We start from the raw sequence: 26919 nt of genomic DNA on the forward strand, positions 1-26919 counted from the left end.
TTAAAATCAAGATAAATGAGTCATGCAGAGAGTATTTATGTTTTCATCCACTTCTGCTGAGTGTCACTCAGAGTGGGTGGAGTTTGTCCACAGGAACAGAAAAGATTCCCGTCAAAGGTTGTGTGAACACCTGCTTTCTCGCAGTTTCCTAGTGAAGTAAAGAGAGTAGTGAGAAAGTGGGCTTGTGTGTGTGTGGTTGCGTGTGTTTGTGTGTGAGTGTGTGTGTGGTGAAATATGGTTCATAGCTGCAAGGAAACATATAGAATTGGACATTTTAAAATCTTTTTTTGCACTTTAACCTGACTGCCGGGTCAAATTGACCCGAACAGTATCGATGTAAAAAGTAGACCTAGGGTTTGGTACAAATGTGTAAAATGAATAAATTTTCAACTTATGTCTAGAGTGCACCTATTAAGACAAATAGAAAACGTTTCATGCAAAAAAAATGCTTCTATTTTTTTTTTTTTATTTGTAAATTTTAAAACGGGTCAATTTGACCCGGAACATAACAGGAGGGTTAAAGATGTTTTGAAACTGTGATTTATTTATTTATTTTTTTACATTTCAAGCTTACAAAGTTGTGCAGAGGGATTAATCACAGCGCTAGAGTATGATTAATCTGATTACAGTTTTTAATCAATTAACAGCACTGATTAAAATACGAAGCTAAACTCAACGGTGTTTAACAAGATTTTCATTGGCTGCTGTTCCCTGTGAGCCCGCCCCCCTGTGTAACTCCTGACGTAAGCAGATTTTTCCTTTGGTCCAGCAGCAAACGGGGACTACAATAGCTCTTGTTTTCTGTGTTCGGGTCGGGGTTCGTCTCGTTCTAAACATTGGTGAAAAAAAGCCCACTAACAGTTTGGTGGAAAAGGTCCCCATAAGGAGAATATCAAGAGTTGCATGTGACGTATTTGCAGCACAATTTCAGCAGTCTTCCTCTGACAGTTACAGGAGGCGCACGAACAAGAGAACGTGACAAAATGCTCTCTGTATTCACTGTTAGCTGAATGAACAGCACGGCTCCCAGGACTGACAGTCAGTCAGTCTGAAACAACAAAATGCCTGACACAGACAGGCCATGTACACATCATCAGGAAGTCAAAAGCATCAACAGTCCCTGACAGAGAAGGCAGCATAACATCAGCATTGACGCCACCAAGCAGCCAATCACTGACTCATCAGTCTGGCAAGCGCTTTGAAAAGCAGCTGGATGTGCGGTGTTGTTTCAACGCACAATGAGACTAAAAGCACAGTGATCTGCTGAGGTCACACCACCAACATACACAGACCACACAAAAGCTCTGGAGCAGGCTTAAAGTGGAACACTGCGGAGTTTCTGATGTGTAAAGCTAATTTGAAACAGAGCAACAGTTGCAACCTGTTGCCGAGATCTGTGGGAAGAATGTCCAAAAATCTGATTTACATAAGAGAGGGAAATGTAATTTTCCAGTCATGAATCAATGGCTTGTGTTGATTAATAGAAATGTGAATTCAACTGAAGCTCCTTCAAATGAGGGACTGGACATTTAAGACTCACCAGTCCTGAAACTAAACAATATTACTAACTCTAATTTGTTCGCCCATTGTTTTTACTTCTATTATTTACAGTTGTGGTAGATATCAAATAATATCAAGGGAATATTTACATTACTCAACTGACATTATTAAATGATTTCATAAAGTTCATTTCTTAATGTTTAGAGTATTTTATCACTTTTGCCTTAGACCAGGGGTGCCTAAAGTCAGAGGTCCTCGAGGGCTGGCGTCCTGCATGTTTTAGTTCTCTCTCTGGTTTAGCACACCTGCATCAAATGATGGCTCATCAGAAGGGCTAAGAAGAACATTGACTTGCTGAGGAGGTTAATACTACCACTAGGGAGAGAACTAAAACATGCAGGATGCTGACCCTCAAGGACCGACTTTGGGCACCCCTGCCTTAGACAATGGTTTCTTCTGAATCACATATGATCAAATATGTAAATTATGCGATGATGTCATCTAGCGATTTTTAAGACAGCCAGTAGCTGATTTCCTTGCTGAGGAGTTAGCATCAGTGGTTGGTATGGCAGTACAATGACAAAACGACAGCGAAAGTAAGGATTGCCAAAGCCTCTTCCTTTTAAAAAGAACATGATGGCAAAGTTCCATCCAAAAGAATCATTATCCATCTTCTGCATAATGTTCCTTGGACAGATGAGACAAAAGTAAAGATGCTTAAGCCAAAAGACATAATACAAAACTTAGCATATTGGCAAAAAAAACAACATTTAGAAACATTTAAGCGTTGTGGTGAAAGGGTGACGGGCTTGCTTTACTGCTGCAGGTTAGGAGGCCCACAAACTTTTCTGAGTACCGAAGCATTTGAGGGTATAAAATTTAAATGTAGCTCACTCTATATGAGTGATCATTATATGAGCTAGCTGCCACAGTCAAATTGTGGCTGAAGTTGGACCATGCAACAAAACAAAGATCCCAAACATTGAGGAAAATCTATAATAGGACAGCACAAAAAACAACACTAAAAAAACTGAATGAAGAAACAGTCCAGTCAAATTCCATAGTGAAATGCTATTTTGGGACTTTAAGAGAGCTGTACATGAACAAATCTACTTTCCATTATGGTTTTTACTAATGAGAACAGTATGGAACTGACTTTGTACTCTTGAGGTTAGGTGTAAAAAACATTATCATGCTCTTTTTTATCATCTGAGATGTGAAACTTTGCAAGTGAAAGAGGTTGTACTATTTTTGATTTTTCCATTGATTGTAATAGATAAGAAACATAGGATGAACACTATAATCAGGTATTAGCTATGAATCCCTATTTGCCCTCTGTGATTGATATTTCTGCATGTTATACAAAATAGGACCATAGCCTAAAAATCACACATCCACTCACATAGTGTTGCAACATAGTATCATTTTACCTCAAAATCTTAAACAACAGAGCAGCTGTTCAATTATTTGTTACGAGACGTATTGTTTGTCAAGATTTTAAATGTTTCAAGCAAACACTTAAAAGAAAAAGTAACAAAGATTTTCCTGCTGACTCTGTAAGCAGATACATTCAGATACTTCAGGCATTCTATTCTTTTACAGCCTACTTAAAGCTATCTATCAGCGTGCCCTTTAGGTTAAACTCATTTGCCTGTTCTTTCATTGGTAAATAAACTGACTGATTCTCTAATGGCAGAAGACAGTTTAAAGACCAAAGCAGCCAATCCCTCTCTTACTGTGCTCAACACTGACCTAAATGTTTCTTTTTGCATCTTCTTTACCTGTCTTAAATCCTAAGTACACATCTCAGACACTCTTCAAACTTAACTCCATTTGACTACGATCTAAAAAACATGTCATTATCATGTTACCGCCGGTTAAGAAAAGTCTTTGAAACGTGACACAATGAAACGGAACTGTCGAAAAGAAGAGAGATGCTTTCACCGCAAAGTGGAAACAAAGATAAGGAGGGCAGCAGCCTAGAAATGCAACAAACCTGCGCAATTAACGGGTACAAAAGATGTTTCCTGTAAAAAGTGTTATCTGCGCATCAAATGACGGAAGCCCTGTACATAAATCTAACGTTTTCACAGTAGGACTTCTCTGGATAAGACTTAGGAAGATGGCAAATATGTCAAAACTTCAAAGAAACGTCGCGAGAGCTCCAGGCTGGCGGCCGAAAAAAAAAAAAAAAAAGGAAAAAAACACAACAATTTGGCTCATAATAATAAGTTCGACGAAAAGCTCTGCGAGGCAAAAATATTTACATTTCTAAGAGCTGCTTTACCGAATGAATTTCCTCTTATCGGTGGTTTGTGTCCTCCCTCCGACGAAGCTGCTGTCTCTCTGCTCCGCGGTCCGTCCCACGGCGAGCCTGCCGAGGCACGCGCCCCCTTTTATCAGGTTCCATTTGTCCCATTCGCGCTCGTTCCCCTTCACGACTCCACGAGCACATCGATTGGCTTTAACCGCGACCACGTAAATCCCAGCTAACCAAGCCCTTTTACCAATGGCTTGTCATCGCGCGCGCGCCCCGTGCGGCCGCTCTCCCACTTCCACTCCAGCCTGATTCTATTAGATTTCCACCCAGAAGGGAATGAATCTGTCTGTTTGAAAGCAACAGCCCTCTGGCCCTTTGTCTGGAAACCTTCCTGATAGTCATAGTTTACGGTCTAATCACGGTACTAAAGATTTTAGATTTTTCTTACCTTACCTCAAGAATAAATAACTATGCCAGTGACTTTATTGTATCAAAATCTAATAGAATATTTCATTTTTATTCATGACAATTTTAAAGGAAATTATGCTGCGATAGTTAAAAAAAAAAAGAAGAAAAAGACACTTGTAGGGATCATTTTAAAAATGCACAGAGCCATTCAATGCTGTGTGTGTGTGTGTGTTATTCTTACCTCTCATCTTTGCCAAATGTGGCAGATAGGTATATACTCCCACAGATGAACCTCACCAAGCACAATCAAGAGGAGCTCAGGATGAGTGGGTTCCCCTGAGGAAGACTGGCCTGACAATTCCATCTCAGTGAGTGGGAAACTTGTTTTGGTCATTGTCTCATTCGTTCCTGGATCTCTGCGTCCTGTCTCCTCGCTGTCCAGTCTCATTCGAAAACTAATCTCCAAGCTCCTTCTGCTCAGTCTCTTCACCTCCAATATGCCATACTCCCCCACCTATCCACCCTCCAACAATCTTTCATCTATTCCTCCTCCATCTGGAAGGGAAGACAAAAGGGGAAAAAAACATGACAAAAAAACCCCCACCACTTACCACCACCAGTCAACCTTAACCTCTGTGGATAGACTCACCTCCTCTCAGGAAACTCCGTCCACCTATAAGAACCTCTTCTCCTCCGTTGTCTTGTCTGCTTCATAACACTCACCTATCATCTTCAGTGACATCCTGAAACTTTCCTTTGATAGAAGAACATCTGCTCCAACCACATATTTCAACAAACTGTCTAAACCGTTCTGCTGTTTCAATAGTTGTTGGTGTTGGGGTCAGTTGAAGCCTCAACATGAATCCTCAAATCCAGACCTCAAGGGCCAGTGTCCTGTAACTTTCACATGGTCCAATTACCCTCAATCAATTGGCTTATCTTATCAGTGCAGTCAAGTTCTTGAGAGTCTTGTTAATGACCTGATTATTTGAACCAGGTGTGTCAAAGCAGGGGCACATCTAAAACTTGCCGGACCCTGGCCCTGAGAGCCTGGATCATAAAACAAAGAAATCACACACCACACACACAAAAAAAAAATCAAAAGAGAACCTGTACATGAAAAACTATTACCACAATTCAACTCCATAACTTTTGGAACTCTCTTTTTTTTCAGCATTAAGTTGATGTGATCATTTCCATCACATCACTGAGCAGGAATGTTGGTCTGCACCTTTTTACACATTTCGAACCCTCACCTGACAGACAGGTGGTCTCGTAATTGATTGTAGAACAAGAAGCTTAGTCTGTACAGTGACAGCCACACAAACCCAAATCGTCAAACCACCACCAAGCTTTAGAGGTGTTAGCGATGATGTGTTTGACTTTTGTCAAAGGTTATGAAACATCTCTTCTGTCCAAAGGCCATCGTTCCACAATTAATATTTGTTCAGTCTTTTTCTGCTTGTACTGTCATGAACTTCAAAGTTTATGTTATACGCGGGATTACACCAAGGAGCTGCAACTTCTTTGAGCATTCCACAAAGTGACCTTTGAATAAACTTTGTGGGATCTGCTTGAAAATGACCTAATAAACATTCTCAGACTGAGTGACAGTTTCCCATTTGGCAATGTATCAACACAGATCTTTTATACACCAGATAACTAACTTGGCAAAACTCCTGACTCGATCATGGTAGACAGTACATACTTTATGATGAGCCATTGCTGAATCTATGGAAGCAGTACTTTCTTCTATACGTCCTACACACAGTTTCCAAATTTAGCTTCATCTTTGTCCAACACATAACAGTAGAGAACTATTGTGTGTTTTTATACCTTGGAGATCAGATTTAAATCATTTCAGGATCTGGTAAATATCATTTTGTTACAGAAAGTACGACTGGGTACTTTCTGTTTTTCCGTGCCTGTTTCTACACTGGCTAAGGTGTTCAAAAACTCCAGCAGCAGTGAGATATAATTTACAGTCTCACCTAACTTCTGCTGCGCCACATTCAAGGCCTCATTCAGGCATGTTTTGGAGTCATTTTGATGCCTTGGTTGTTGCTAGGCAACAGCTGTCCTGGAAAAAAAAACGATGAATGGATGTCCCTGGGTCTTTTTTTTCTTTTTCATTTTTCTTTTCTCCTGTGTCCTTTTCACACTTTCTGAATAGAAATTCAATCTGTCATATATATTTTTTTAAAGTCTCTCTTTGTGGGTTCCTTTTATCCCTCTGGGATCTTTGTGTTGTACATCTGAAAACAACTTATACATGTTTCTATCTCACTGATGAAAACATTTAAGTTGTTCTTCCGATATCAACTTAACCAACTTGGTTTCTTAAGCAAAACGATTTTCTTAAACTGTGGTGATATGAAGGACTTTATCTGCTTCTAAATGACAAAAAAAAAAAAAAAAAACTTGATGAGGAGATGCTTGGAGATTATTACAGGAACTACGGTGGCCCACTGGCATTTGTCCTCCCGGCTCCACTTGGCTGTGTAAATTGGACATACGTCCCACCATCTCTATGACGACAATAGGAAATTTAAGAGCCTACACCCTCCTTTGTCTCACATAGTACATGCTTTCTTTAGATATTTATCTCCTCCGAAGGCTATTTTTCACCCAGAAATATTATATATTAAAGTATCCAGGATGATGATAACACCATTCCCGCTGTGCCCAATCCTTTGCGAAATGCAATTACAGGAGGCAACAGGCAGAACAGATGTCATTCATGCAAGCATGAATTTATCCACAGACTGTGGGCCTCCTTTTGTTTGTGGATAAAAACCCAAAAACTACGTCCTCCATGGTGGTAAAGGTTTGTTGTTTTCTAACACACATCACCAGAGGACGTAATTAAACCACTCAAGTTGTTCACAGCTTGATTTTCATCAAGTTCTCTTTAACCCCGTCTACAATAATGTTGGCTTTTATTGTTCTTTTGTTTGGCGGTTTGTACGCAGAGGTTGCCGATCTGTATTTGAATTGAATGCTGCCGAGTTGGTTTTTTTTTTTACATGTTGCTTTCTGAATATTTCAAAGCCGTGTAAATTATTTAGCATATGTTCATACCAGCACTTGTCTGACAGGCAAAGCTTCTCATTACAAAATTCAAGTCAGACGGATTTCCTCCAAACTCCTTTTCTTCACCTCAGTTCACTTGCAAGAGAGGCACTTACTGAGCGCTAGTCTTTTTGCTGTAGCAACAGTAACTTATTTTAGTTATGAAAATATGCAGTAAGACAAAAACTGTGATCCTTTTGTCAACTCTTCTTCCGGCAGCTCCCATTCACTCCGCTTCAACGGCTGCGGGCCTACCGATACGCTTAGCGCCATCCGGCTGGCACACTCGGTCGAATTCAGGTTGCCGTGGAGTCAGTAGAAAACAAAAACACAGCAGTCTCTTACCTTTACCTACCTGTAAGTGTAAATATCCCCTCCCCTTATCCAAGTAAACAGATGTTAGCGATTAGATGTTAGCTTCTTTTGTTGAAGCCTACCCTGCCACGTTCCATGCATCCGCGGGTCAGCTGCTCATAGAGAAGCTTAACCTCCATAAAAAGACATTCTGGAATGAAAAAGCAAAAATGAAGAGACGGAAAGAGAAATTAGATGGTGATTTAAATGACCACTAACTAACTGGTTGGAATGTAACCAACCAGTTGATTTACCATACCTCAGTTTTGGCAGGCCCGGGTGAAAGCAACACTCATCAGTGTGGAAGTCGCCACTGAGGAAAGAAGATCTCGTCGTCGTTTTTGAATTTCACTGAAGCTGGAGGAGGCACAAACGCAGCAAGAAGCTTCTAGAAAGATAACTACACTTTCTATGGAGGAATGACTGCTATTCCTTCGGCTTGCTTCTTGGAGCGAAACGGATATTACAGAAAAGTTGTTGTGTTTTAAGAGTCCAATTCTGTTTGTGACGGAACAAAACGAATTAGAAAACGTTAGCCGTCTACTAGGAATCTAATGCTCAAAGTAAGGCTCTAATAACAGAAACCCATTATGAAAGTTAGCCATATTAATCACGGTAAATCCTAATAATTTGCCAAAATCTATTTAAAATGTCAACTCTAATTAATTTGTCTGCTTTAAGGTCACTGCGGAGCTGTGTAATATCAGCTGCTCCAAGTAGAACAAAATAAATTATCGTTTCGCGACAGAAATCTTCTCCTATATAGTTACGATGAATGAATGATTTATTGAATCATCCAACATGTAGTAAACCAGAGTGTTTTTCTCAAAGTTCAAGACATTTTTTTAAAGAAGTTATTTTCAAATGATCTTGTAGGGAAAAAAAGGAACGTGTTTGGGCGCACTCTTACATCCTCAGGTGAGCAAAAGAAAAAATGAGATTATCTGCCTTGTAAGAAGCTAATTGACATCTGCTGTAATGTTTTTAAAGTGGGTTTATTCTGTAGAAAAGTCAACTTTGGGCTTTCATTTTAGAGAAAAATCATTGTTTTATTTTGATATAAATAATTGTAAAAACATGCATTTTCCATTTATTTATATCAAGAGTAAAAAAAAAAGATTAACTGTGTAACTGAAAGTCCTTAAAGAGACACTGGAAAAGTTAAGTACGTGGGTCACAAAACCTCTAATCAGTGCAACTCTGCAAAAATGTAGTTTGGTTTTCCCAATTCCTAAAGCATAAGCACCTGAAAAAAAAAGGAAATAAAAAATAAGAGTCTGCACACTTACAACACAAAGTTTTATTAAATGTTAGAGAACATGATTGGAGCTCGTAAAATAACCTCAATGTTCTCCTTAGTGTGTAAGGAAGTTACTACATAAAGAATAGAAATTCTACAAGGAGACAAAGTGTCAGTTTTACCAAAATATATTATCTTACCCCCAGATGTGAAGCTAATGCTAAAGAAACAGAATATGATATAGAACAATAACTACAGTTTTCAATGAGAGGGGCAACACAGTCTTACTCCCATCAACAACGACAAACAGAATATGAGGCTGTAATATTGATTCAAGAGAAAGCAAGTTAAACATCAGTGATTTCTTTGCTAATTAAACACACATCACATAAGGCAGACGGTTATGGATAAGTTCAGTGTGGAGAAGTGCACTTGGCTTCAAAGCGTACGTTAGCAGAATGAGCTACTCAAATTGCGCAAAAAAAACATTAAAAAAGAATTACTAACCATGATCATTAGTGTCTGTTTTTTTCGTTCGTGAAATGAATCAGGAAACTTTCTCTGGATTGGACAACATACATCAATTTTTTTTTTTTTTTTTCTTCTGTTGCAGTCGGAAGTGATCTTTGGTGAAGACGTAAACAATTGCGACATGAAGAGAAAGAACCAAAAAACAAAAAAGTCTTGAGAAAAAAAAAAAAATACAAAGAGAAGTAAGAAACGCCTCAGGCCTGCATCCTGCGGTCGTTTAACACCTTCCGACTTTTAAAAGCGAACAGCGCTTGTGTAACGCAAGCCATGATTCAGAACAGACAGTAAGCTTCGCATTATGAATTACAACCTTTTTTCCTTTTTGGACCCCATTCAAAATGACTGGGATCCAAAAATAATAATAAACTGAGGCACGGTGATGAGGATGATAGCTTCGATAAGAGGCCACTTTGGGAGTTTAAGCTAAGGCAAGCTAAACCACCTGGGATATAATGGATAGAGTTGGTGGTTATAGGGGCTGGAGGCCTCGGAGTCCCTACGGTCCCACACACTTAAGGCACATTCATAAGCATAAAAAGTACTGCCTGCTAAATCTAAACCCCCCGATCCCCCGAATGAAAAAAATAAAATCATCTTGGTGAAGGTTTTGTTCTTTCTACACCCTCCCGATTCAGCGCAGAACAAACGCGCCCCTCGATCTGCCGTCGCTTCATCTCGCTATCCAACTACCCGCCCCGTCTGCCCGAGCGCTTTCCACGCGCTCTACCACTGCTCCCAGCTGAACTCGTCCCCGCCTCCGAAGATGACGAAGAAGCCGAGGATGGTGAGGAAGATGACGGCGTTTCCCGTCATCACCAGGCCGCAGGCGCCCCACTGGATCTGTAAGAGAGCAGACTGGGTCGTAAGCACGTGACACGGCGCCGTGGTGGTCGGAAAAACTTGCTTGCTTGAAGGGTTTTTCCAACCTCCAGAGAACTTGCTTGGTCGGCCCGCAGGGGGCGCTGGGAAAATGCTTTGGCGTTAGGGAAAATGTTAAAAGTTGAAATTTGGAAAATATGACTAATTATTATAGTGAAGTAAAATTAAGAAAATAGTAAAAACTGATTTTGAGAAAACGTTTTTGTTGGCTGAAATAAATAAAACAGGTAATTAATGGGGAAAAAATGCAACTGGAGCTATATTATGTGTTTAGAAAAAGATCTAAAACATATAGAAATTATAGATATATTTATTTTTGTGTTGATGAATCTATTTATTAGCCTTTCAAACTGATGTGAAATTATTTTTTTTTTTGACACAAAAGCAGTTTACATTCTCACTCAGCGTCTTCTCCACTGCTCATACTTCAGAAAAAAAAACGTGTTCAACAATGTTTGATCCTTCACTCGTGACTCATTAGCACGTTGACAGGCAGTGGTTACAGTAACCCCTGACCCCTGTCTCTCACTATAACATGCCGTTATTGCACTTTCAACTAAAGTTACTCCTAGACCCATCTCTGCCATCACTATTACATAAAAAAAACCTATTTATTCTTTTCTCTCCTTTTTTGCTTGCATTTTGCCATGTTCCAATCACAAACTTTTATCTATTTTATAGGAACATTTTACTATGAAAAAAAATTTAAGAAAATAAATAAATAAATAAATAAAATTCTCAAAATGTTTTGCCTCAAGAGAATGTCGCCACAATATGCATCAGATCACAAATTTCATTGGTTTTCTGACTTAAAACTTCATTGAAGCAATTCATCTTTGTGCGTATTCACATTTTATTTATTTTTATTTTTTAACACTGAATGTAATTGTTTGCCATAAAAAAAAAATAATAATAATTTCCGCATATCCAGCCCAAGCAGTCTAACGGCTGTGAATACTTTGGAAAGGCTCCGGACACATAAACGTAGGAGCAAAGAGAACTCACCGTACTGTTTCGGGCCAAGACAACGGGGAGCCCAAAAGACGACACCACGATCCCCGTCGTTAAAAAGTAGGCCAGCTCCCTGCATGCGTTGCTGGAGGAGTCATCGTCACTCAGGCGTCTGGATATGAAGGTTGGGATGGGACTCAACACGTAGAAAATCAGCACAAAAAGCGGCCAGTATACCCTGTGAGAAATGGAAGGAGGGGGTGGGGGACAGATCAAACACCAAAGTATTCCCTCTGTGATGACAAAACATCCCAGTTTGGGGCTCAGAGACAACGACTGGTAACTACATGTGATCTGTCAGGTCAGTCGTCCCGTACCGAATGCTAGAGGAGCAGACTGTCTAAAACCAAGTCGGCGTTACGTATTTTTTTCAAGAAGGTGTTGGAGAGACCGACGCAAAACACAGATGAGTTCAGAAAGTGCAGAGCTCAGGCCCATCCGTCATCTAGTTTCTTATTTTTGATTTGTGAGAGGGCTGCAAAAAAAAAACAACAACGTAGGTTTCAGTTTGAGCTGAGAAGGATTTATTTTTCAAAGCATCTAAGAAGATATTACAAAAGATGGCCAGCAGATTGCCCTTCTGTTATTTGAATGTGGACAGTAAAAATATACTCTGCAGCAGTATATTAGTCAGTTATAAATGTATTTTTGGAAAAAATAAATCTATTTATTTGTTATTTTGGGACACAGTTAAGGGCGAAAAAACAAAAAGCTTTTAAAATGATACACCTGTCATAATGCTAGCCTGCAGAGCTAAGCTTAGCACTTCTGGAAAAGTCTTTAGATTTTCCTTCTAATCAAAGTAAGTGATGCGTTTTGAACTACTTTTTTTTTTTTTATTCTTCCGACACAACTAAAAGTATTTTTTAAACTGAAATTAGACCTAAAAATGTCTAAATCAGTCATACGTTTCTGAGCTAAATTTGATAGACATTTGGTTTGAAAGTGATTTAATTGTGCTGCTATTTCTTTTACTACTTTCTACTTCTACTTAACCCTCCTGTTATGTTCGTTTCTGAGGTACAGCAATAATGTTCGTGGGTCAATTTGACCCGGGGAGTGTTTAATCATGCAATAGTGTCAGAAACCAAAAAATTCCTCCAAAACATTTTTCTATCTGATTATTAACTCCAATACTAACCATTTCAATTCATATTTGTGCAATGATGTTTGATTATTTCTCCCAAATTAAGGATCAATGACAACAACCTACTCATTCACTCATTTGGACATAAAAAATGGAATTTGCATTTTTAATATTTACTGAATAAATCCTAGACACAAAAAAACTATAATTTCCTTGAAATTGATTTTTGGTAAATATTTTTATATTACACTTTTTTTTTTTTTTTCAATGGGTGATCTTTATAATTGAACTTGAGACACACAAACTGTTCAGGGTCAAATTGACCTGCTGATTAAAATCAAGATAAATGAGTCATGCAGAGAGTATTTATGTTTCCCTCCACTTCTGCTGAGTGTCACTCAGTGTGGGTGGAGTTTGTCCACAGGAACAGAAGAAGTTCTCCTCAAAAGTTGTGTGAACACCTGCTTTCTCGCAGTTTCCTAGTGAAGTAAAGAGAATAGTGAGAAAGTGGGCTTGTGTGTGTCGGGGTGTGCATGGATGTGTGTGGTGTTTGTGTGGTGAAATATGGTTCATAGCTGCAAGGAAACATATAGAAATGGACATTTTTTAATCTTTTTTTGCACTTTAACCTGACTGCCGGGTCAAATTGACCCGAACAGTATCTGTGTAAAAAGTAGACCTAGGGTTTGGTACAAATGTGTAAAACTAATAAATTTTCAATTGATATGTAGAGTTCACCTATTAAGACAAATAGGAAAAGTTTCATGCAAAAAAAATACTTCCAACTATTTTTAGAAAATTTTCAAACTTTAAAACGGGTCAATTTGACCCGGAACATAACAGGAGGGTTAAGTGAAAATATGGTGAAGTCCCACTATGCTTACCTGAGAACAACTTTCAGATAATCTACCCACCTCTGATGCTCAGTCGGCTTTTGAATTCCTTTCAGGAAATTAAAATTCTTGCTAAATTTTTTTTTCATGCCAACAACCTTGACAATATTCACAGATCAACCAGTTGTCAGTGCGCAACCTGCATAATTCTGGTTGTTGAACAGCATTTTAGATTTAAATGCATCTTTCCATCTATTTTGTAACTTTCTGCACACTGATGTCATGACTGGAACTTGACAAATGAAATGAGTTCCTAGTGTCAGAATCAGCTTTTCACACAAACAAGGAAGTTGACTTTGATTCCGCTTTGCTTCCAACAAAGACATTTAAAAAATAAATATGCTTTTGGCAGAGAGACGTTGGAGTAGGGGATAAGATCTTCATCCATTATAATCGATGGAAGAAATGCTTTGATCTTCCTCCTCTTTGGGTACATAAATAATTTGTGCTTAGGGCGTCCAAAAGGCTGGCACCGGCCCTGTTGCTAGCAAAACTTTTTTGGCAAATGCTGTAAACTGGCTTGTAAATTTTTTTTTTTTTTTTGGCAACAAATAATCGTTTGGGGTTTTCTTGTCACAGCTGAACATTAAATATTCCAGAATGTCCAATTTTGAAATGCTGTGCTCCGCCTACATTTTAGCATAGGTATCATTTGGAAGTCATTTCTAGGTTTTTGTTAGGATGTTTTAATTGAAATAATTTTTTTCTGAAGATACTTAGCCTAACTATTTATAGGACACGCCGATTTGTTACTGTGCAAATGTAAAAATGCAGTGCAGCGTGGTGAGCTGTCCGAACATACCCGTACTGCTCCAGTGCGCAGCCCAGAAGAAGAAATGTCAGTCCGATGGCGCCGCTGAATGAGAGACCAACCAGAGCTAAAAGGAGATGTCAGAAATTTAATCACTTGGCGGCAATAAATGAGCAGCAATAAATGAAAACGAAAGTGCAACGCGCAAGGCTAAATCTTTCCTTAGCTACGGACTCGCTACAATATTTGTTATAAGTTTTGTTTTGCACTCCCAGGCTAAGGCAGCACAAAAACCAGTAAGCAGTTTACAAAGTCTATATATTTTCTATGTGATAATAAATATCCTGTAAAACGTCACACCGTCTACTGTCAGTGAAAATGATTCATGAAGGGTTAGAAACAAAAGCTAACAAAAGTTTCTGAAGCAGAAGGTCGTCAAAAATTATCAAAACCCCAAACTGTCAACCCCTGAACCTGTCCGGAAATGTTTCAGCACTGTACCTTTAATCCCAGCCATTGTTATAAATCTGTTAAATTCTCCCTGTAAGATGTTTATTCTCTTCTTTGAATGTTGTTTATGATCCGAGGCGTCTTGTCTTGCTGGACAAACTTCCTGCTTCCTCCATCGGGGTTTCCTGAGGCTACGTCACATGACTGTCTTAAAGCGACAGTACCATGTTGGTCCCCAGCCACCGTGGTAAACATAATGCGACACAATGTCCGTCTGTCTGGATTTACAGCTATCCCAGACTGTACAAATGTCGATTTTAAGAATTATTTTAAATTATTTTTAAAATAATATTTCTTTTTAATATGAAAAGATAATTTTACAAATAATTTTTTAAAATTCAAAAATAATAATACAAAAAAGAAATCAATAAATAAAATGCTGGAGCTTTTGCACAGAGGCTTACAGTTCTTTTAAATCTCAACTTAAATACAGTCACATCTAAATAATATTGTATTTTGTTTAAGTTTCTGTTGTTTAAATATTCAAGTACGTCTTAAATGAGACAAAATTTGACAAAAAAGTGTTGGGAACAAAGAATTGTCAGTTGGGGAATATGTAAGTGATTTAGTTTTTAGGTGGGTTTTTTTTTTATTTTTTAGATATGTTTCATATATTCCCAAAGGGATTGAAGGAATTAATCAGATTTATTTAATTGTGATACATCAATTGTTGTTAATAATTATTGTACCCCAGATAATTCTTAATAATTGACTGGGGAACAAACTCAAAAAAGATCATTTTTGTTATATTGACTTGGTGCACCACATCATTATATTTATTTTGCATTTAAAACAATAGCACCTTTGTAAGTCTGGTTTATCCAAAACTCCTCAAGTGGTAAAGGTTTAGTTTCACCTGGTTCAGATTTACCAAATGATTGCTGTTATTGCATTTTAGGCAATAAAAAATCCATCCATCCATTTTCTGTTCACCCTTGTCCCTAATGGGGTCGGGAGGGTTGCTGGTTCCCATCTCCAGCTACGTTCCGGGCGAGAGGCGGGGTCACCCTGGACAGGTCGTCAGTCTGTCGCAGGGCAACACAGAGACAGACAGGACACACAACCATACACACACACACTCACACCTAGGGAGAATTTAGAGAGACTATTTAACCTGACAGTCATGTTTTTGGACTGTGGGAGGAAGCCGGAGCACCCGGAGAGAACCCACGCAGGCACAGGGAGAAGCAATAAAAAATATTTTATTATTTTATATTTTAAGAAAGGAATTGAATTATTTGTTTATTTACATCTTGTAATGCAAATAAATTAATTAATCTTAAGTGGTTAAATGAAAAATCTGTAGAATGTGGCATTTTTTTATCCGACTAATCAGTCAGCCGAATAACTGACAGATTAATTGATTACTAAAATAATTGTTAGTTGCAGCCCCACTGAATAAATATACTCAAGTTTTCTCAAAAAACAAAACACTTTACCAGCTGGATTAATAAATATATTCACATGTGAATCTTTCTTTATTGTGGAAGCGTATCTTTCTCGACCATATACCTGAGTCACTTATCAAAATGTTTTGTGTTTTTTTCACGTTATGACTATCATTCCACGTTTTTAGTAGTTGTTTTCCCCTCTGTCTATTGTAGAAACGCAGAACACAGAAAAACCTGACTGTGTTGGTGTCTTAACAGATTTCAGGTTCAGAAACCAAGAGAAAGCAACAATTCAACGGGTGTCAGTGATCACAGAGCTGGAGCAGATACTGCTGTCGATGTCTGGATGGAAACTTGTAGCTAAAATATTCTTCTTTCATACTGTAGTCTTTCCGTCTCATCCTGAGCTTGTAACAAATATTAGACAGAAACGACACACGGTACAAAGAAACGTGGGTTTATTCATGATGACAGAGGGAAAAAAAAAGAGTTAATTTTTTCTGGTGAACAATATAATGAAATGCTGCCTTGTTTTTGTTTTTTCTAATTTTCTGGAGTGCTGGTTTTAATGGTGGGCTGGTTTTTGCTCAGTTTTAAGTTATTATTCGCTGAGGAGTTTTAATTTCCCCAATTTAGAGAACATAAACGATTGAAGTTTGAAGCTTAAAGAAAGAAGTTTGTTTTATTACCATGTTTTTAACTGAGTCAGTGTCTGTATTCAAATATAACATTGTATAAAATATGTAGCTGTCTTGATTATGTGAAATTCAGCTGATAGTAGTCTTCAGAAAACAATCTTTCTTCCAAGTCCTAATATTAAGAAAACAATTACAGTGGAAGGAAACAGAGACATGCTGTGTGGAATAATTACTTACTCTGATCTGGCACAAACCAAACTGAGATAAAAATCCATAAGCACAAAGCAGATAAATGGCAAAAAAACAAAACAAAACAAAACAAAAATATCACACTCGATTACATACCAGATGCATGAGGAAAACTACAAATATGAGTCAGAAATTTCATCTGTTGCACACAGTGCTTTCACTCTTTGACTTCCTGCTCTGTTTATAGAAAAATGAAAGGCAGAACAATAAAACAAAACAGAAAAAGAAAAAAAAATCCTGTAAGTTGAGGGCATCCGGGGGAGGGTTTACGTAATGAGCGACGGGCCGATTCGACCCATCCTGTGGTGAAGCTGAGAAATCTTCAGAGCAATGGTCGCCAGGGGTGCCAGCATCACCTGTCCCAAACGAGAACCGTGAGGTCAGAGACTGATCCCCACTGGACGTCACGAGATCCAGTGACCAACTTACAACAAGCTATTTGGTTGCATCACAACTGAGCCCATCACAGCAACAAGTGTCACCGGACGACAAATTGTCCCAGAAGTTATTGCGATAAACGGTAATATTGTTGCTTGGACACCGTTTTCTAGTAATATAATGGTAATGACGTATGTATGCAAGAACACATTCTCATATATCAATAAACTTTAAGTTGTAAGGAACATGACACCGGAACTGGAAGATATTTTAAATATATAATAAAGTACATTGAAGTTTATGGCTGCAATGTGGCAAAATGTGCAAAAGTTCTTTTTTTTTTGCACTGCCCTGTGTATGTGAAGATGTAGCTGCTGCTAATCTTACTGCTTCGAACTGTGTTCGGAGTGAGCCACCCACCGTTTCTGCCTCTTTACCTGCGTCTCTTCAAATAGGAGTTTCCTTTCGTGGCTGTCGATGTAGATCCTGACGGTGGCTCCCTCGGCGCCCGTCCCACCCAGTCTGTAGACGATCCTGGAACCATCAGAGAAGATGATCCGCAGTCCCTGCAGTGGAGACAGATAGATGGTTTTGTTGCTTACATCAAGAGAAAAAAGACACAACGACTACAAACTTGCCCACCTGATTCCTGGTTATGGTGCTGTCCAACGGGTCGGTGTATTCGAAGTTGTCGGCTTTTTCCACCTGGTAGATTTTGTCCCCGACCGCGAATCTCTGCTTCGCAAAGGACTTGTCAGAGATCAGAATCTCCAGGTCCTCCATCATGTCACACGCCGCATCTATGTCTACGTTCTCATAGTCATACCTGGAGGACATAGGTGAAGAAGAACAAGAAAAAAAAGAGATTCAAGAAATTTCATAGCGTATGTTACGTGGACTCGCAAAGCAGTCGGTTATCAGTGGATCACAGAAGAATCAAAGGACTTAAAATCAGCTCATGATAGCATACAGCTGCAAAGGATTCAATTCTCCACTAGGTGTCACTTACGTTCTCCACTCTTCTTCTTGGAATAACTTTCTACCCGTAAGGAGGTTTAATTGGACAATATTTATATTAAACGCATCATGCTGTTGCTAATTCACCAGAGCACGACAAAATAGACAGATCAAATGAAAAGCACTGATGCTTTGACAGCACCATTACTGACACGTGCTGGTAGAGCTGCGTGAAAAGCATTTATATGTTTTTAGGAATCAAATTCAATAAGAAGAAATAATGTTTTTTTTTAACAAAATCATCAACGACGCACTGAACATTTCTTAGAAAACGCCTCACCTTTTAATAAATTTACAAAAACACTCCAAAAAATAGCATAAAATTAACCCCAGTGTCAATAGAACATTGAGGAAAAGAACGTAATTAATACAATTTGGAATAAGGCGGTAATATAACAAAATGTTGAGTAAGTGAAGCACCGTGAATACTTTTGGAGTAAAGTTTATCTGAAATATTATTTTGTAATTTGAACTTCTTAGGGTTATAGGAACTTTTAATTACAAAACCACAATGTCCCGTATAAATTTAAAACGTTTCTTTAGGCGTACACTTAAAAGAGCGTTCCCTTAGACACTCTTCAAAACTTCAAAAACAACAAAGCGTCCAAATAAAGTAAAAGAGGGGTTTTGTTTTCCAAAAGGCCGGAAATGACTAAAAAAAATGTTCTTCTCACTTATGCCTCCCCAGATCTTCAGTCATTTCAATTATTTTATTGATCAAGTTTTGGTTACAATGTGCCTCGTCCATAACTGAAGATCTATTCTGCCTATTTCTATTCGGTCGTGCTCTGAGCGACGTCACGTTTTATTATTTGTTTTACATTATATTTAAAACAAATATAATGTTCAAAAGGGAGTTTTTTCAGTTTAATTTCATATGTTTGACCAACATAGTCAACCTATTGTTTTCTGTCAGTTTCAGTTTCTTTATTGTTTATTTTAAACTGGCTGCTCTACTCCTAAGTTCATTGATTGAACAAATCAAAGTTGCATCGTTTTTACATGATTGTAAAGCTATTGGTGTATTTAAGTGTGCTGTACTGGTTCAGAAGTTTATCAAATACACTTATAATTCAGTATTTAAAACAGGAAACATTTTAAGTCAATTCAACACTGTTTTTGTGTTATCGGTAGAGACTAAACCTCAGATATCGGCATCAGTATCAGAAGTGGAAATTGCTACCGGAGGAAAACGGTACAGAAGTTAAAGCAAATCTCCACAGTAAGACAAATCAACATGTCTGTTTATGCTACTGCAATAAAATATGGAGCCATTTTACAACTTTTTACCCATCTTCACCAAGGATGCCATGAAACGGGAAGGATACTGCCTGTTGCATGTTCGCCACTCACCTTGTGAAGTAATTCCTTCCATATTTTAGCCAGTGATCCTTCAAAATATCCTCCACACTCTGCCGTCTGGTCGCGATGATGGACAGCCATGCCAGCACAGCCCAAAGCCCATCCTTCTCGCGAATGTGGTCCCCGCCTGTACGCATTTTAGAGTTTCCAACTCACAAACACTATAACCTCTTTAAATCTCACAGGAGAAGTTGTACCTGTTGCAAAGCTTTCCTCTCCGCACAAAGACAGCATGCCGGCGTCCATCAGGTTCCCAAAGAACCTCCAGCCGGTGGGAGTTTCATGCAGCTCTATTTTCGTTGCTTTGGCTACTCTGTGGACAGTTCGATGAGAAAGTATTCTTGGTCACAAACAGGGAATGCTGCTTACCTGATTGAGCGTCTTAAAAACAGGGGGTTAAGTCGATACTTGGTCAGAGTTTTACCTGTCCAACGCCGTGCTTGTGGGCATGCTGCGGGCAAAGCCTCTGACGCCCGTGTGCTGAAAGTACGGGATGCAGAAGATGTTGTCGGCTACCACAGCCACGGAGTCAGACGGGGTGACGAAGAAGCCGTGCTTACCCAGGATCATGCTGCGGTCCTAGAAAGAAATCACAGGCAGAGCTTCGAAATTAAGTTCAGATCATCTGAGCATAATTGGCTTTTAGCAATAGTCTAAACAACCTGCACTTCAAGGGAGTTTCATTTCACTTTCTAGTATAAATCCTCAAAAAAACTGAACACACCCCGTCCCCGTCGAACGCTGCTCCAAAGTCATACTGTCCGTCTCTCATGCTGTCAACCAGGTCTGTGGCGTACATAAGGTTCGGATCGGGCGGTTGACCTCCGAAGTCTTCCAACGGGACACAGTTAATGGCAGAATTTGCTGGGCAGCCCAGCTCCTCACACAGTATTCTCTTCACATATGGTCCCAGCACTGGGGAGCAGACAGAGTTACAGCAAAGGGAGGCTTAAGACGATTTTATTTTTCAGAAGCTTGGATTCTTCAGAGTTAAAAACATCGCTCACCTCCATGCATGGTGTCCAGCCTTATGTTGATATGATTCTCGCCAGATAGAAGTTCCTTCAAAGCCGCAAAGTCAAAGATGTTCCTCAGAAGGTTGGCGTAGGACTCCACAGGGTCAACTATCTCCACTGAACACAACAAACAGTAGAAACCAAATGACATTAGAGACAAGTTAGAGAACAGTAGGACGATGTCTAAAAGCTTATCTACAAGTCTGTATGCTAACTAATCTACCGAATGTCTTCTACTTTCTCGATTTGCAAGAAGTATTCGAATTTTTAAGCCTTTGGTTTAAATCCTCAGGAGTTGGTAACATTATAAGGGAGGTAATTGTTCTTCTCAAATGTTGTGAAACTCCAAATCTCCCTTATATGAGGATTTCTTCTTTAGGTGTTTTATGTAGATCAAGTTGCCTGGCTGACAACTACCTACAACAGTTTTCTGCTTGTTTGTCTATCACATAAAATTCCAATAGAAATCATTGAGCTATGTGGTTATAAAGTTCAAAAGGTGTGAGTACTTTTAGAGGGCTCTGCAGCACGTAACTAAAAAAAAAATATATATATATATATATACACAATGCCACAAAACTTATGTGATTAACAGTTTTCTTAGGATATTTTCACACCTGATATAGTCAGGTAGACTCAGTTCGATTGGGGACCAAAATTGCAACATTTAATACATTTTCAGCTGGTGTGGTTCACTTTCACACTGTGTCTAACGATCCAGACTAATTGAAAAACCCGTTCAACTCCTTAACCTGTGGTGGGACTGAGTCAAGAATGTTAGTAACCCCCGTCACCTGTGAAGGGTTTGAACTTGTTCTCCAGATCAAACGCCTGTTTGCCGAGCGTTTTCAGATCCACACTCAATCCGGGGCAAATGGCAAACTCCTCGATGGTTCTGCTGAGCTGGTAGATCTTGCTCGTGACCTCCTCCTTGGCTGGACCTGGAAGGAATGCAGAAGAATTTTTTTCTAGCCAAATCGATATTCATAAGCCCTGGTTTAGTTGCCAAATGCATCTTTGTATTATCCAAAAGAAGCTTTTGAACTGTCAGTTTTAGTGTCTGGCATTATTTCTCTCACATTGCCATACCTCCACTCGCTGTGTTAAATTTGATGCCAAAGTCTCCATTGGGTCCGCCAGGGTTGTGGCTGGCAGTGAGGATGATCCCACCAATGGCTTTGTATTTCCTGATCACACAGGACACGGCTGGCGTTGACATCATCCCATGGTGACCAATGATAAGGCGGCCAATCTGTGGAAACGTCACACGGGACCGTTTGAGTCGGGGCAGAGGGGATTGGTGCGGGCATGTCCCCTTTCCTTCTACATGTAAGTGGAACTAGGATTAACGCCGACATTAAGAACAAGTTCCAACACGGATGAGTGTATTTTAACCCCGTATTATAAATTTGCTGAGCTAAAAAAGCCCGAGCCACTCGGAGGCGATGTAATTTAAACCCAGAGAACATTGAGAGCGTTTCACTGATGCTGGCTGCGCGCCTGAAACCAGAACGGTTCGATGCAGGAGCTGCAACTATTCTGCTGACTTAGATTTTACTTTTGATGTGAAGAACTTCACTTCTTCTGCCACTTTTTGCTGTATGACTGCTGAGGATTTTGTCATTATAAACTAAAAGTAGTTAAGTAATTAAAAATGAGACTTTTACCACACTTCACAGGAAGGCTGTATGTAACTCAGTATGTAACTGTATGTAACTTTACCACTGTACATTGTGTATACAATTTAGTGTTTCATAAGCAGCTTGATGTCTTGATGGCTCATCATATGAATGTTTTCTGCATGTTTATTCAAATAATATCAGAAGTGAAGAAAATCTTTTCCTTTTTCTTCTTTCATTTTTTAAATCAGTTTTTTATCCCTGCAAACAAAGTGTGTTGAGTGAAACATGGCAGTGGCAGCAGGATGATGTGGGGATCATTTTGATTCTACTGGCCAGGAAAAGTTAGTGAGACTGAGGAGAGCAAGGCAGACGTAACCTGCAGCTGTGATCGCAGCGACAGGCAGCAGCTCAAGCATCGTCTCAGGGGGGCTGAATAGTTTGTTTTTAGATTTTTGCTTGTAAAATGTTTGCAAACCCTGAGTTAGTTTTCCTCCATTTTCACAATTGTGCACAGCTTTATTGCCAGAGTGGCATTTAAAAAATAAATACACTGAAGTTACAACAGTTTCCTGCAAGGCAGTGCATGGCTCATCATGCTGAGCAGAAACAAAAGTAAGCAATCATTTCTACAATTAGCAAAATGTCACAGTTTATGTAGAATATACATAGTTGGATTGTAGCACCAAAGGTGGTGTGGATGAGACACAATTTTACATAAACTACAAACACTTAAAATCCTCTTTCCAAACACACTGAGCTCATGTTGGTCTTTTGAAGCAACAGCCTTGAATGTCCTGAGGAAAAAACTGATGCTTAACGTTTTTTGTCCTAAAACTAAACTTTCTCCTTGTTGTCAAACTGGGATAAACAATGAATTAAGTTTGTTTCTTTGAGTTTGGACTCTTTGAAAGAGATCAAATCAGTTAAGTAAATGATTTCTAAGCTCTACCCAGATGTGGATCTGAACAAGCCGTGTCCTACTTGCCAACCTCAGAAAGAAATCCAAATGAGAAAACAAGAAATGAAGATGTGGTAACAACCGCAGCACAGGAATAATTACATCAGTTCAGCTAAAGGCATTAGGATGGTTTCATCTTAATGATTGATAATCCACACTAATGCATTAATGAATGGTTGACATTTTCTCATGTAAAAATACAACATTTAGTTAGAACAGCCTATCGTTACACAGAAACCTCACTCAGTATTTCAGAAAAGCATTTTGAGTTATCATTGTTTATGTTTCTATGTTTCGTTTATGTTCAAGTAACAAGAATTTAACACGTCACCAATTTTCAAAGTAGATATCTTTTGAAGATGAAGCTGACATGACATTCTTTCATTGAGTCCAGGAATAAAAGGAAATTAAACCCTAGTTTTATGGTAAGAGAATAAAAATATTTTTCTGTTCAAGAGACCAAAAACTGATCTGGTCTTAATTTAAATTGAACTTAAACTGAAGTGCCACAAATTACTGGCAAACTGTTCAGTTATTGTCTGCTGCTACTTTTATTATGTTTCTTTTTTTTTATTATTTAATAACACAGCATGTTTAATAACACAACAGGGGAAAAATAACTCAATTACTCAAAAGTGACCAGGAGGGGGCGACAAAACGCAGCTAAACTGGAAGAACCACATTAACTGGTCTTGCAATGCAATCAAAGAAGCAAACTCAAGAATAAAATCTCCATTGCAAATGTTTTGGGTAGGGTGTCACTTTATGCTGCAGTGGTAAGAGTAAACAGAAGATCTCTGAAAGGGGCGATTCATAAAAACACAGAAAAGAGGCTGAGATGGGGGTGTTAGAAAATGAGAAAATTAAAAAATAAATAAATAAGGTGAGATTAGACATAAAATTCTTTGGCTGATGATCTGCTTGGTGAATCATCCTTTTCACTGAGTTCAAATGTAAAAAAAAACAATAATAATGTCATTATTAGACGTCGTTAAATGTTTTCCTTATGAACAGAGCAAGTAATTAAGGCAAGACATGATAAGTTGAAGAGGATCCTCCTCACTCCCAGTTCAAAATAGATCAAGCAGATGGTTTAGAGCCAGTTTCTAAATGTGACTGATGTTTGTCTAACTTCTGGAAAAATACTTACTCTCTATAAAACCAATCAAAAACACTTGTATTAATTTATTTGTTTACGAGTATTCTCATAGGTAAAGTTACACGTACGTATGAGTTGAAAAACAGGACAAATACAAAACTTACATTTATGCACATTTACTGACTTCAATTCACAAATTTAGATGTCTACGCATGCATTTTTAATTGACAGTAGTTTTATCTCATACATAACTCCTTGTGTTTCCATAGCAACTAAAACAAACAAGAACCTGACACAGGTCGTGTGACATCATCATGTCATCGGTGTTCTCATCGATGATGTCATAAAGGTTCAAGCGAATATTATTATCATTTGGAATCCAAGAATTCTCAGTTTGCTTTTCAACGCCGTTGGAGGTACAACACTTTGATAGAGAGACGATTTCGGACAGTGATTTTAGAAACCATTTCAACTACAGTCAAGATGATTTTAACCATCGGTTGGGGCCTTGGGTATCTTGTTACGAAGGGAGTAGAAAAGTTGCTGGGATATCAGATTAAAGATGAAGACCTTTCAGCAGAGAGATCAACTGACGAAAGTCCAGAACACTTTGATTTTGACGTCGTCGCCAAAGACGATGAAAAACACAAGGATGTTTCAAAGGAGAGCACATCTGAAGATGAACGTATGAAGTATTTTGGATTTGAAGATTTCTTTGAAGAATGTGTAAAACACAAGGATGTTTATGCAGAGAGCTCATCTGAAGATGGAAGATTTGAGTCCTCTGTTGTTGACATTGTCTCCGAAGACGATGAAAAACCCACTGATGTTTCTTCAGAGAGTTCATCTGAAGATGAACGATTTGAGTCCTTAGGTTTTGACTTTGTCTCCGAAGACGATGAAAAACACAGTGATGGTTCTTCAGAGAGCTCATCTGAAGATGAACGATTTGAGTCCTCTGATTTTGACTTTGTCTCCGAAGACGATGAAAAACACAGTGATGGTTCTTCAGAGAGCTCATCTGAAGATGAACGATTTGAGTCCTCTGATTTTGACTTTGTCTCCGAAGACGATGAAAAACACAGTGATGGTTCTTCAGAGAGCTCATCTGAAGATGAACGATTTGAGTCCTCAGGTTTTGACATTGTGTCCGAAGACGATGTAAAAGACGATATGATTTCAGGAGAATTCGTAGAGTTTAAGACAGGGAAGTACATGAGTTTTGACATTTTTCCTGAAAATCAGAAGGACATCGATGCTTCCTCTAAAGTTGAGGAAGTTACCATCAATAAGTGTTTCACAGTAAAGACATCTGGAGAAACTGCTGCTTTGGAAAGCATCTGTCTTCCTGATAGCAAAGTGGAGCTGGAAATTGAAACCTTCTCTGGGGACACAGAAATTAAAAGTCACACAGACCACTGTGAGAACCTGGACACTAAAGATAAGGATGATGTTGTGCCACATTTTGATGAAGTGTCTGAGCTTTCTTCATCAGAAGAATGGTCTTCTGAAGAAGAAAACTCAGAAGACGGAAATGAGAATGACACCAACGATTTCGATGCCATGGATGTAAATATTTACCCAGCCATGTATTTTTGTAAATTCTCCAACTCCTTTTTTAACTGTTGGATGAATTCCACAATGCAAAGCATAATTAATTTGACTGTTGTCAGAAGGTTTGTGGCTCAGCATCCTGAGGAGATTTCTGAACTTTTTTCAGCGACACCATTGTTTGCGAGATGCTTCTTCACAGCAATGTGCCATCCAGGAAGAGACTTTCCTCCACATGAAGTGTTTGCTGTTCAGAATGAACTAATTGATATTCTGAAAATTAAGGATGTGAAACATCAGGACAGGCCAGGAGTCCTGTTGTTTTACATGTTGCACTATCTGGCAGAGTGTGGCATCTACACAAACACTAAAATATATATAACTGACTACTGTGAACATTGTCAGAAGTGTTCACGAATTATTCGTGACCTTGGTCCTGTCGTTCCTCTGCCAAAGGAACAAGTAAATGACACTACATCAACTCTTCTGGAGGATTATTGGAGTCTAATTTTAGAAAGTTGTGACACCTGCAAGTCCAACAAAAAGAGGCATTGCCTTTTTAATGACACTGATGTGATGACCCTGATACTGCCATGGTCAGACAGTCCAGATGATAGACATCCTGTGATACCTGACCCAGCCCTGGAAGTTCCTGTGAAAAATGGAACTCAGTTATATCATCTGTCCTCCGTCATTTGCTGGAGACATTCAACTGCTTCTGACACCAGCAACTTTTATACATATTTGATGTGTGGAGAACTGGTGTTTAAGGCGGAGGATGAGCGGATATCACTGGAAACGATCGACTGTGCAGCTGACGTTTGCAGCAATGGGTACATCTATGTCTATGAAAAAGCCACAGAAGTACAGGACCAATACAGTGTAGGGTTCAAAGTCTGAAAAACAAAACACAACAAGGGTGGGTGGAGGGGCGCAGGACGGGGGGCCAGAGTCCAAATAACAACAAAAAACAACCCAACAGGGTGGGCGGAGACACAGGAAGGAGCCAAGAGTCCAAAAACAACAGAAAACAACCCATCAGGGTGGGCGGAGGGACAGGAGATGGAACCCGCGGGGAAAGTCCGGCGGACGTCCGCCGCGTGGGAGGAGGTCCGGCAGGCGTCTACGGTGCCGGAGAAGGT

The 26919-nt window shown here is 39.0% G+C and overlaps 3 protein-coding genes across 4 annotated transcripts in view; all 3 read right to left on the reverse strand.

The window, feature by feature from the left end:
- LOC114146139 (cAMP-specific 3',5'-cyclic phosphodiesterase 4B-like) overlaps positions 1-4700 on the reverse strand; it is a 67786-nt gene extending 63086 nt beyond the window's left edge. The window contains exon 1 of one of the 2 annotated variants that reach the window (XM_028019955.1): positions 3788-3923. The gene's annotated coding sequence lies outside the window, so the exon portion shown is untranslated. Of the gene's footprint in view, positions 1-3787; positions 3924-4409 lie in introns of those variants that run through there. The other variant, XM_028019954.1, reaches the window with a different exon arrangement.
- Positions 4701-8875: 4175 nt separating this feature from the next.
- Positions 8876-14646, reverse strand: leprot (leptin receptor overlapping transcript). The gene is made up of 4 exons (XM_028019956.1): positions 14488-14646; positions 14038-14113; positions 11250-11433; positions 8876-10205 (listed from the first exon to the last, which is right to left on the reverse strand). Exons 1-4 carry the CDS (start codon positions 14501-14503, stop codon positions 10089-10091), a joined length of 393 nt encoding a protein of 130 aa, XP_027875757.1. The 5' UTR covers positions 14504-14646; the 3' UTR covers positions 8876-10088.
- A 1677-nt stretch (positions 14647-16323) lies between these two features.
- The window catches only part of LOC114146832 (phosphoglucomutase-1-like), a 37167-nt gene continuing 26571 nt past the window's right edge, over positions 16324-26919 (reverse strand). The window contains exons 2-11 of the mRNA XM_028021227.1: positions 21637-21799; positions 21342-21488; positions 20539-20664; positions 20256-20446; positions 19956-20110; positions 19729-19844; positions 19523-19658; positions 17795-17978; positions 17590-17718; positions 16324-17130 (exon numbers count right to left, since the gene is read on the reverse strand). Coding sequence (XP_027877028.1) covers positions 17041-17130; positions 17590-17718; positions 17795-17978; positions 19523-19658; positions 19729-19844; positions 19956-20110; positions 20256-20446; positions 20539-20664; positions 21342-21488; positions 21637-21799 — 1437 coding nt within the window. The 3' untranslated portion in view covers positions 16324-17040. The remainder of the gene's footprint in view (positions 17131-17589; positions 17719-17794; positions 17979-19522; positions 19659-19728; positions 19845-19955; positions 20111-20255; positions 20447-20538; positions 20665-21341; positions 21489-21636; positions 21800-26919) is intronic.

The sequence above is a fragment of the Xiphophorus couchianus genome, chromosome 6 (genome assembly GCF_001444195.1).
Source record: "Xiphophorus couchianus chromosome 6, X_couchianus-1.0, whole genome shotgun sequence".
In the NCBI taxonomy this organism is placed as follows: Eukaryota; Metazoa; Chordata; class Actinopteri; order Cyprinodontiformes; family Poeciliidae; genus Xiphophorus; species Xiphophorus couchianus.

Excerpts from the sequence above, each read along its gene's own strand:
- leprot (XM_028019956.1), bottom strand. Across the intron at positions 11,434-14,037 it reads TGCGCACTGGAGCAGTACGG|GGTATACTGGCCGCTTTTTG; the intron begins GTATGTTCGGAC and ends CATTTCTCACAG. Across the intron at positions 10,206-11,249 it reads TCTTGGCCCGAAACAGTACG|ATCCAGTGGGGCGCCTGCGG; the intron begins GTGAGTTCTCTT and ends GCTCTCTTACAG.